This window comes from Cherax quadricarinatus, chromosome 73 (assembly GCF_038502225.1).
Source record: "Cherax quadricarinatus isolate ZL_2023a chromosome 73, ASM3850222v1, whole genome shotgun sequence".
Taxonomy (NCBI): Eukaryota; Metazoa; Arthropoda; class Malacostraca; order Decapoda; family Parastacidae; genus Cherax; species Cherax quadricarinatus.
This window is the reverse complement of record NC_091364.1, coordinates 2,144,166-2,155,197: the sequence shown is the minus strand read 5'-3', so window position 1 is coordinate 2,155,197 and position 11,032 is coordinate 2,144,166. Positions and strand designations below refer to the sequence as shown.

The 11,032-nt window shown below is 44.6% G+C and overlaps 1 protein-coding gene across 1 annotated transcript in view; it reads right to left on the bottom strand.

The window, feature by feature from the left end:
• Window positions 1-6,531: 6,531 nt before the first annotated feature.
• The window catches only part of LOC128701103 (uncharacterized), a 50,340-nt gene continuing 45,839 nt past the window's right edge, over window positions 6,532-11,032 (bottom strand). Inside the window, exon 9 of the mRNA XM_070100525.1 lies at window positions 6,532-6,663. Within this exon, the coding sequence (XP_069956626.1) occupies window positions 6,654-6,663 (10 nt within the window). The 3' untranslated portion in view covers window positions 6,532-6,653. The remainder of the gene's footprint in view (window positions 6,664-11,032) is intronic.

Sequence of the window (11,032 nt, the reverse complement as noted above, 5' to 3'; positions counted from 1 at the left end):
GTTGACATCATTATGCTGTACGAATGTGTTCCATACTCGAGTCATCCTGGGTATGTATGATCTCAGATGGAGTGATGTTCTGGAGAAGGGTACAGCCAGAGTGAAGTTGCTGCTTTCTGCCCGTCTTGTGGCATAAAAGCTTGTTTCACGCTGTCCTCGAAGTGGATCCAAGTGTGGTATTTTGACAATATTGGCCTTGTACATAACAGTAAGGCCACCCACATCCCTCCTATGTTGAAGGCTCTGCTGAAATGACAGATCTATCCAGGATGGGTCCAGGCGAGAGATGAGACGTCTTGCTCTGTTCTCTACTCTGTCAAGCAGTCGCAGATGAGAGGGGGGGCAGGCAAACCAAGAAAGTGGAGCATACTCAAGGTGTGAGCGTACTTGTGCCTCGTACAGGATCTTGCAACCCCTACTGTCAAGCAGATGCGAGATACGGCGAAGTGCTGTAAGCTTCCTGGCTGCCTTGTTTGCAAGATTTACAACATGGTTCTTCATGGTTAGTTTGGAGTCAAATTTCACCTCAAGGATATCAACTTCTTCTCCAGGTGCCAACATCGTCCCATTCATCCTTACTACTGCACCAGCATTACCATCATGGTGCCTAGAGACGATCATCATTTGCGTTTTCTCAGGTGCAAATGTTACTTGCCATCTATTTCCCCAAGCTGATATAGCTCTCAGCTGGTGATTGATGTAGCTTAGAGCAGCTGGCATTTCTTCTCTTGGATAAGTGAATGTCAGTGTACAGTCGTCTGCATATGCATGTGATTCTGGGATGAGATGAAGAAGGTCGTTGAAGTAGACATTCCATAACAGTGGACCCAGCACACTTCCTTGTGGAACGCTTGCCCCAATAGGATGCCTTGCTGATTCCGTTCCATTGAGGACTACACTTAGAGATCTACCATGAAGGTAATCACTGAGGAGACATAGCGTAGAGCCTGCAATTCCCAGTGCTTGAAGTTTTGCTAAGAGGCCCTGGTGCCACACCCGGTCGAAAGCGCCAGCAATGTCCAGTGCTACCACACAGCTGACTTTGGATTCATCCAGTGACTGGTGCCACTTAGTGGAGAGGTTTAACAACAGATCAGCAGCAGAGTAACCTTTCCTGAAGCCATATTGACGATCACAAAGTAGTGAGTGGTAGTCAAAAAAATCTGTCATTTGTCTTGAGATTATTGTCTCAAGGATCTTACCAGTGATTGACAGGAGTGACACTGGTCTGTAGTTGCTGATTTCTGCTCTGCTCTTCTTTTTGTGAACAGGGACTACATTTGCCTCTTTCCATGGAGAGGGCCATTTGCACTGTACTAGGCAGTGCTGAAAGATGCGAGTTAGAGGTGCTGCTAGCTCGTCTGCACATCTTCTCAACAATCTTGGGCTCAACTTGTCTGGGCCCACAGCCTTTTCCTGGTCAAGTGATTTAAGAAGGAAATGCACCTCCTCCTGCCTTATTGTCACCACTGACAGTTTTGACACAGTTCTTGCAGCTAGCCAAGGAGGGTCCCTTGCTGGATCAGGAACTTGCATTTTGGTAGCAAAGTGTTCAGCAAAGAGGTCCGCCTTCTCTTGACTACTAGTAGAGGTGGTCCCATCCTGTCGATTTAGAGGTGGAATAAGTTCATCAGGCAGATAACCTTGTCTGTCCTTGACCAGGGACCACCAGGTTTTGGAGCCTACCCTACCTGATGCTAACTTTCTTTTAGTGTCCACCTCCCATTTAGCTATGGCCCACATTTTGAACATCACCCATATGCCTACAGGCTTGCATGTGCAAGTTCCTGTTATAGGTGGTAGGATGTCTCTTATACCTTCGCCATGCTTTGTACTTAGCAGTAGCACCTCTACAACGAAAGCCAAACCAAGAGGCTGATCTGTAGGCTTTGTCACATATTGCCGGTGAGGAATGTGTTCTTGTTGCAGATTAAGGATGTGTCCAGTGAAGGCTTTCACTTGGTTGTCAACATCCCCCTGGAGAAGAGCATTCCAGTCGGTGGTGGCGAGCTCAGAGCAAAGGGCTGGCCAATTACCTCTTTTTTCTCTCTCTCTCTCTCTCTCTCTCTCTCTCTCTCTCTCTCTCTCTCTCTCTCTCTCTCTCTCTCTCTGTCTCTCTTTTTTTTTTTTTTTTTTTTTTTTTTTTTTTTTTTTTTTTTTTCTCTCTGTCTCTGTCTCTCTCACAGGGTTTGACAAGGTTAAGGATCCCTAGCTTTATTGACAGCTATTTACAGGTTAAGGATTCCTAACTTTATTGGCAAGCTAAGAGCTGTTACCTACATCAGCTCATATTACAACCTAGGATTTCAAATGGCCTGTTATCCCAGGTGTAATGGGAGCAAATAAACACAGTAGAAAAAGTTTAGACTTATATTATCCTTCACCAATTATAACAGCAATATGTACACTATGTACAGTGATAAATATAGTGCACTCCACGGTAAGCAAGGCAGAAATAGAAGCCACAAGATAGCAGACCGTGCTTCAACCAGCTCTAGAGTGGGAATGACAAGGGCAGACAGGAGAGCGGTATCCACATAACCTCTGCGATTGTCAATCCCACCTTCTTATTGGCTAGAACCTGGTCACTAGTTGAACGATGGGGCCCCATCATCAACTCTTAGCAACCTGGTTCGCTGGTTGGGGGAGATAGCCTGTAAATGAGGGTGTGTCCATGCGCCGAATAAAGGTTACGTACTCTTTGCATGCCACACCCCCCACCCCCGAGAAGGCTCAGGATTAGGCTGCCACCTCCCAGTGGTAACCGTGCGCCATGGCACAAAAATAATGGGACCGCCTATCCTCTCCACATCCAACTCTTAGATAGAGCTCAGCTTTCCTAGTGCCTGAAAGCCAAACCCTAAACTCAGAGTGAGACAGCAGTCAGATAAGCCAACATAGGTCCAAGATACAAGCGGACGGTAGCCCGTATCCCCTCACTAAAAAAAAAAAAAAAAAACCCCACATCAGGGGATAAAAAAAAGAGCTTGAAAGGGGGGTTACCACAAATACAACCTAACCTAAATAAAATTATAAAATAGACTCTTGACAAAGAGTCTGCCAACCACATTTTCTTTGCCGGCAATGTAACGAATTTTGAAGTTATAGGGCTGCAGCCTGGCGTCCAACGCATAAGCCTTGTGTTGTGATTCTTCATGGCTTGGAGATAGACTAACGGGTTGTGATCACTGTAGACTGTGACCACCTGCGATGTCTGGCCCCACATAAACATCGAAATGCTCCAAAGCCATTACCAGCGCGAGCTTCTTTTTCAATGGTAGAGTAAGCTCTCTGATGTGGCTGGAACTTAGCTGAAAAGTATGCTACAGGCTGCAACTCCTTGTTCCCGATTTGTAATAGTACCGCCCCAACCCCAGACTCACAAGCATCAACCTGTAATGAAAAAGGTTTGGAGAAGTCTGGAGACAGGAGAATGGGTGCAGAGCACAATCTTTTTGCTTTATTAAAAGCAGTGTTACAATCTGACGTCCAATTAAAGGGAACTTTATGACTGGTAAGAGAGGTAAGAGGGGCTACAATATCTGAGAAATTCTTACAGAATCTTCTGTAAAATCCTATCATGCTTGGAAACGTTGAAGAGATTTCCTATCATGAGGAACTGGATAATCTTTAATCGAAAGAACTTTAGCAAGTTTAGGTGCAACATTACCACTACCTACTTCATGGCCTAGAAAAGTGATAGTGGCCTGGCCAAAGGAAGATTTAGATAAATTAACTGTTAATTGGGAATTCTTAAAGGTCTCAAACAGAGCTTTAAGTCTAAGTAGGTGTTGATCCCAAGTATCAGACACCACAACAATATCATCTAGGTATGCTGCCGTGCCTTCAAGTCCTTTAATAGCCTGATGGATGAGTTTCTGGAATGAAGAGGGGAATTTTTCATTCCGAAGGGTAACTGTATACTGATAATGACCTCCTGGAATTACGAAGGCAGAGATTTCCTTCGCCTTATCTGTCAAAGGTACCTGATAGTAACCTTTAAGGAGATCTAATTTGGACACAAAAGTAGCCTTACCCACAAAGTCAATTACGTCATCCAGACGAGGAAGAGGGTAAGCATCTGTAATTGTGACCTCGTTCACTTTACGGTAGTCTGTGCACATACGAAACCCTCCATCAGCCTTCTTTACTAGGATGCACGGTGAAGCCCATGGACTAGATGACTCCTCCACTAAACCATGTTCTAACAAGAAGTCTACTTCCTGCTGAAGTAACCTTTGCTTTTCAGGATTAGCTCTGTAGGGGAGAGTTTAATTGGTTTAGATTTTCCCACATCTACATCATGGTAACCTAACGTACATTTTTCGGCACATCCGAAAAAATATTAGGATATGACTGTAGAAGCTCAGTTAAATTGGTTGCTTGTATTTCAGATAATCCATCCATTAACGGGCTAGGATCCTTGAGGAGGACAGAATTTGAAAGTTTAGTATTAATTTCAGAGATAGAGTGCAAAGAGTCAGAGTCGTCCTCAGAGGTAGAGGACAGAGTCATTACTGGGACTTTATCTGGTGTGAAAGGCCTTGATTTGATTTATGTGGTAAGTTTTTGTTTTTGAGGTCTCTTATCAATGGGAGCTACCACATAATTTAAATCAGATAATCTACTTACTATCTGCATAGGTCCGTAAATCTAGCTTTCAAGGTGTGGCCAGGTATAGGTTCCTGCACCAACACCTTGTCTCCTGGATGGAAGGAGGGCGGAATTGTGCACTTTTGTCATACCTCTGTTTCATCTTACTTTGAGCTATCTTTAGGTTAGCCGTGGCCAACTCACGTGCCACCTGCAACCTTGAAGACGGGTTGTAGAGTGCTGAGCTTGTCTTCTCCCATCCATCCTTCTTTGAGCACCCGAAGAGGACCTCGTACATTGTGCCCAAAGATCAGCTCAAACGGACTATACCCTGTAGACTCTTGCACCGTCTCTCGTACTGAGAATAGCAACAACGGTAGAGATTCATCCCAATCTGTCGGAAAGTGCATGCAAAAACTTCTCATCATTGTTTTTAATGTTTGGTGGAATCTTTCCAAGGCGCCTTGGGACTGAGGGTGATAGGCAGTGGATAAGTTGTGAATTATCCCTAACCTAGTTAATACTTCCCTAAATGCTTTGGCAGTGAAGTTAGTACCTTGATCACTTTGTATAGTTTTAGGAATGCCAAAACAAGAAATGAATTTTGTTAAAGCTTTGAGAATAGCTTTAGTATTGATACTACGCAGTTGGGATCGCTTCAGGATATCTGGTTACTTTATCCATAATTGTAAATAAATACTGATTTCCAGACTTTGACTTAGGTAGTGGACCTACACAATCTATAATTAAATCTGCAAAGGTTCTCCATCAGCAGGTATGGGTTGAGGTGCAGGTTTAATAGAATGTCCAGGTTTTCCAACTTGCTGACATTCTCGGCAACACCTAATATGATTCTTCACATCTTTCTTTAATGTTGGCCAATAGAATTCTTTTGTGATTCTATACAAGGTTTTGTAATTCCTAAGTGACCTCCTGATGACGTATTATGAGCTATATTTAATATCTGAGGTCTATACTTGGTTGGAACCACTAACCTGTCGTATAATTGCCGGCCCTCTGTCTCCTTACCAGTCTCAGTGCATACCAAATAATCATTTTTAACTTCATACTTGACTGGATGACCCAAAGAGATTTACCCATGGCTGCCTCAAAAGTGAATTTTCTTTTGAACGAAGGGTCCTTACGTTGTTCCTCCCGGAAGGACAGTCCCTCGGGCATGGAAACAGAGACATCTGGCAATCCTGCAACCTGGGAATAGGAAGGCTTGATCGGGGTCTGTTCACTTGATTTACGAGACTCCGGCCGGTGTGTCTCATAAAACAACGTGGCTATTCCGAGATCGGAGTCGTCCAAGGATAGGTCAACATTCTCCCCAGACAACCGCCCTTGGGATGTTGCCCGAGTTATAGGCCAACACTGGAGAAGCATTAATCATTATAGGTTCAGGACACGAAGTAACAGTAGTAATGTTATTACCCAGTAATAACATGGCATTTTCATAGGAAATCCTTTTTGAGATACCTACAGTCAAGTACCCAGTGTAATATTTGCACTGTACATAAATTTTATGCAAAGGAACTGAATATATAGCTCCTCCGTAAGCTTCCAATAAAACTGAGGAATTCAAGGAAGTATTCTCTGAAAGGGGTAATATTCCTTCTCTGACAAGTGAGCAATATGCTCCAGTATCTCTAAAGGTATTTACTTTAGTTGGTTCTGAGTGTTCCTGAAGGAAATAAGACTTTCGCAATAATAAGAAGGGCCATACCTTTTTCTACTTCTCTAGGGGACATGTTACTAGGGATATTGAGATTTTCCCGATGGGTTGAGGTTTTGGGGCAGTTGGAACTGATATGACCTGCTTTATTACACCTGAAGCAGACGACAGGCTTGCCTTTACTCCCCTGATGACGTTGCAAGTGGTGTCGCTTCTGGCTGGTGCCGCCTCTGGATATTGTTGTGAGATGCTCCATAAGTAGTTTGCCTCTCCGCAGGGGGACCATATGTTGAGAAGCGTGGCTCACCAGGTGACTTGGTTGGATGTCGTAGACGCTCTCCCTCCGGCTGGCACTTCATTCTCCAATGTTGTCGATCTCTGCTCACGCCAGACTGTTGAAAAGAGAGACAGGACCGCTCGGACAAAGGAGGCGGAGGTTCGTTTCAAGGTATCAGCCAACCTGGCCGCCTCCAATGCAGTGGTTAAGTCACGATCCTGCAGAAAGACACGAACCTCTGGTCCCACAGACTCCAGCAGGTTATCAATCAGAATAAGCTGCACCAGCTCCTCAAAGTTAGAGACACCACTGCTTTATACCAGCTGGTAAAAGCTTTGGTTTGCTGTCTCACAAAGTCCACCAGGGATTGACCAAGCTGCCGCCTGTTCAATTTGAAGGTCTTACGATATTTAGCTGGGATACATGTATATGCTCCCAACACTGTGGTCTTCACTACTTGATAATCAGAGGAATTCAGCGTCAGTTAATACCGACGTAAATTCCTGTGCCTTACCCAATAATGCTGTATGAACCAACGCTGCCCAGTGCTGTTCCGGCCACCTCAAGGCTCGAGCCTGATTTTCAAGCTTTCGAAAAATTGCTCTGGTTCGGCCTCATTGAAGCGGGGAACAAGCTGTACTGCTTTTTGTAAACTGAAATCGTTTACAGAATGCGAAAACTGCCTCCTTTCTCTTTCCCTATCAAATTCTTCCCTTGCGAATGCTCTCTGTTCCCTAGTTTGCTCAAGATTGATTTTTGCCAGCTGAAGTGCCAACGACGCTGATTCACCCTGAGACAACCCATGTGCACTATACTGACCATTTTGCTCCGTGAGGTGTATCATCTTCCTCCTGCGAGAACATAGTAGTTTTAACTAAGCTCCCATAGAGGGAGGAGTCTGATGTGCCATCTCTTCTTCAATAAGTATGTCAGCAATAAGTGAACGCAGCGCAGCTGTAAGAGTGCGTTTATAGGGAATGCCAATGGAACGAGCAATTTGCCAACAACGCTGTAGGGACAATTTAGGTAGGTTATGCAAAGTATATGCCGACACCAGGCGCCTGACTCGTCTATGTGGCATAAGTTATCGCTATGCACAGTCACGAATACCCCAACGTAACACGTTAATTTGCAGAACACGCTTAGCTATGCACAGTACGATTGCAGAATACGCATACAAGTAAAGCCGACTGCACACAAGATTGACCGTGGCGAAGCGAGCACACTGAACAAGCTAGTAGCGAGCTGCTGAACGATCACACAATAGCAAGGCTGATCATAAGCAACTGACACGCAAAATTTGTAAAGCGAAGCGAAACAGCAAGCTACACAATGTTCCTGCTACAAGCTTCACCCTAAAGCTCAACCGTTTCTCTAAGTCCAGCTCCCGGACAGGCCCCATATTACAACCTAGGATTTCAAATGGCCTGTTATCCCAGGTGTAATGGGAGCAAATAAACACAGTAGAAAAAGTTTAGACTTATATTATCCTTCACCAATTATAACAGCAATATGTACACTATGTACAGTGATAAATATAGTGCACTCCACGGTAAGCAAGGCAGAAATAGAAGCCACAAGATAGCAGACCCCGTGCTTCCAACCAGCTCTAGGATGGGAATGACAAGGGCAGACAGAGCGGTATCCACATAACCTCTGCGTTGTCAATCCCACCTTCTTATTAGAATAGAACCTGGTCACTAGTTGAACGATGGGGCCCCATCATCAACTCTTAGCAACCTGGTTCGCTGGTTGGGGGAGATAGCCTGTAAATGAGGGTGTGTCCATGCGCCGAATAAAGGTTACGTACTCTTTGCATGCCACAGCTCATTTGAAAGCATTTTTGTTATGAGACATACAAGTAGGGAACAGGACGAAGTTGGAGCCATCTGTGGGCCAGCATTTTCATTTGATCAACTGACGTTATCTCGTTGACATCATTATGCTGTACGAATGTGTTCCATACTCGAGTCATCCTGGGTATGTATGATCTCAGATGGAGTGATGTTCTGGAGAAGGGTACAGCCAGAGGAAGTGAAGCTTGCTTTCTGCCCGTCTTGTGGCATAAAAGCTTGTTTCACGCTGTCCTCGAAGTGGATCCAAGTGTGGTATTTTGACAATATTGGCCTTGTACATAACAGTAAGGCCACCCACATCCCTCCTATGTTGAAGGCTCTGCTGAAATGACAGATCTATCCAGGATGGGTCCAGGCGAGAGATGAGACGTTGTCTCTCTCTCTGTCTCTCTCTCTCTCTGTCTCTCTCTCTCTCTCTCTCTCTCTCTCTCTCTCTCTCTCTCTCTCTCTCTCTCTCTCTCTCTCTCTCTCTCTCTCTCTCTGTCTCTCTCTGTCTCTCTCTCTGTCTCTCTGTCTCTCTGTCTCTCTCTCTCTCTCTCTCTCTCTCTCTCTCTCTCTCTCTCTCTCTCTCTCTCTCTCTCTCTCTCTCTCTCTCTCTCTCTCTCTCTCTCTCTCTCTCTCTCTCTCTCTCTCTCTCTCTCTCTCTCTCTCTCTCTCTCTCTCTCTCTCTCTCTCTCTCTCTCTCTCTCTCTCTCTCTCTCTCTCTCTCTCTCTCTCTCTCTCTGTCTCTCTGTCTCTCTCTGTCTCTCTCTCTGTCTCTCTCTCTGTCTGTCTGTCTCTCTCTCTCTCTCTCTCTCTCTCTCTCTCTCTCTCTCTCTCTCTCTCTCTCTCTCTCTCTCTCTCTCTCTCTCTCTCTCTCTCTCTCTCTGTCTCTCTCTCTGTCTCTCTCTCTGTCTCTCTCTCTGTCTCTCTCTCTGTCTATGTCTCTCTCTCTGTCTCTGTCTCTCTCTCTCTCTCTCTCTCTCTCTCACACATTCTCTCATATTCCCCCATAAAGGTATGTGGGTTTGATATATCAAGTCCATTGTCTATATATATGTGGGTTATTAAGACTGCATGTCACCTGTATACCACTAGTCAAGGAAAGGATCCGAGTTCATTCCCGGGGGAGGGGGTCGAAACGAACTGAACAGGCTTCTTTATACCTGCTGCCCCTCCTCTTCTCTGTTCTCCTAGCTGTAAGTAGGTACCTTCGTGTTAGTTGACTGTTGTGGGTGGCATCCTGGGGATGGTGGTATATCCAAGGAAACGCTGGACATGTAAATGATCCGAGGCAGGATAACAGTTCTTAGCCAGTAAATGATCCGAGGCAGGATAACAGTTCTTAGCCAGTAAATGATCCGAGGCAGGATAACAGTTCTTAGCCAGTAAATGATCCGAGGCAGGATAACAGTTCTTAGCCAGTAAATGATTCGAAGTAGGATAACAGTTCTTAGCTAGTAAATGATCAGAGGCAGGATAACAGTTCTTAGCCAGTAAATGATTCGAAGTAGGATAACAGTTCTTAGCCAGTAAATGATCCGAGGCAGGATAACAGTTCTTAGCCAGTAAATGATCCGAGGCAGGATAACAGTTCTTAGCCAGTAAATGATCCGAGGCAGGATAACAGTTCTTAGCCAGTAAATGATTCGAAGTAGGATAACAGTTCTTAGCTAGTAAAATGATCAGAGGCAGGATAACAGTTCTTAGCCAAATGATTAAACGACTAGAGGATAACAGTTCTTAGCCAGTAAATGATCCGAGGCAGGATAACAGTTCTTAGCCAGTAAATGATCCGAGGCAGGACAACAGTTCTAGCCAGTAAATGATCCGACGCAGGATAACAGTTCTTAGCCAGTAAATGATCCGAGGCAGGATAACAGTTCTTAGCCAGTAAATGATTCGAAGTAGGATAACAGTTCTTAGCTAGTAAATGATCAGAGGCAGGATAACAGTTATTAGCTAGTAAATGATTCGAAGTAGGATAACAGTTCTTAGCTAGTAAATGATCCGAGGCAGGATAACAGTTCTCAGCTAGCAAATGATCCGAGGCAGGATAACAGTTCTTAGCTAGTAAATGATCCGAGGCAGGATAACAGTTCTTAGCTAGTAAATGATCCGAGGTAGGATAACAGTTCTTAGCCTGTAAATGGTCCGAGGCAGGATAACAGTTCTTAGCTAGTAAATGATCCGAGGTAGGATAACAGTTCTTAGCTAGTAAATGATCCGAGGCAGGATAACAGTTCTTAGCTAGTAAATGATCCGAGGCAGGATAACAGTTCTTAGCTAGTAAATGATCCGAGGCAGGATAACAGTTCTTAGCTAGTAAATGATCCGAGGCAGGATAACAGTTCTTAGCTAGTAAATGATCCGAGGCAGGATAACAGTTCTTAGCCAGTAAATGATTCGAAGTAGGATAACAGTTCTTAGCCAGTAAATGATCCGAGGCAGGACAACAGTTCTTAGCCAGTAAATGATCCGAGGCAGGATAACAGTTCTTAGCCAGTAAATGATCCGAGGCAGGATAACAGTTCTTAGCCAGTAAATGATCCGAGGCAGGATAACAGTTCTTAGCCAGTAAATGATTCGAAGTAGGATAACAGTTCTTAGCTAGTAAATGATCAGAGGCAGGATAACAGTTATTAGCTA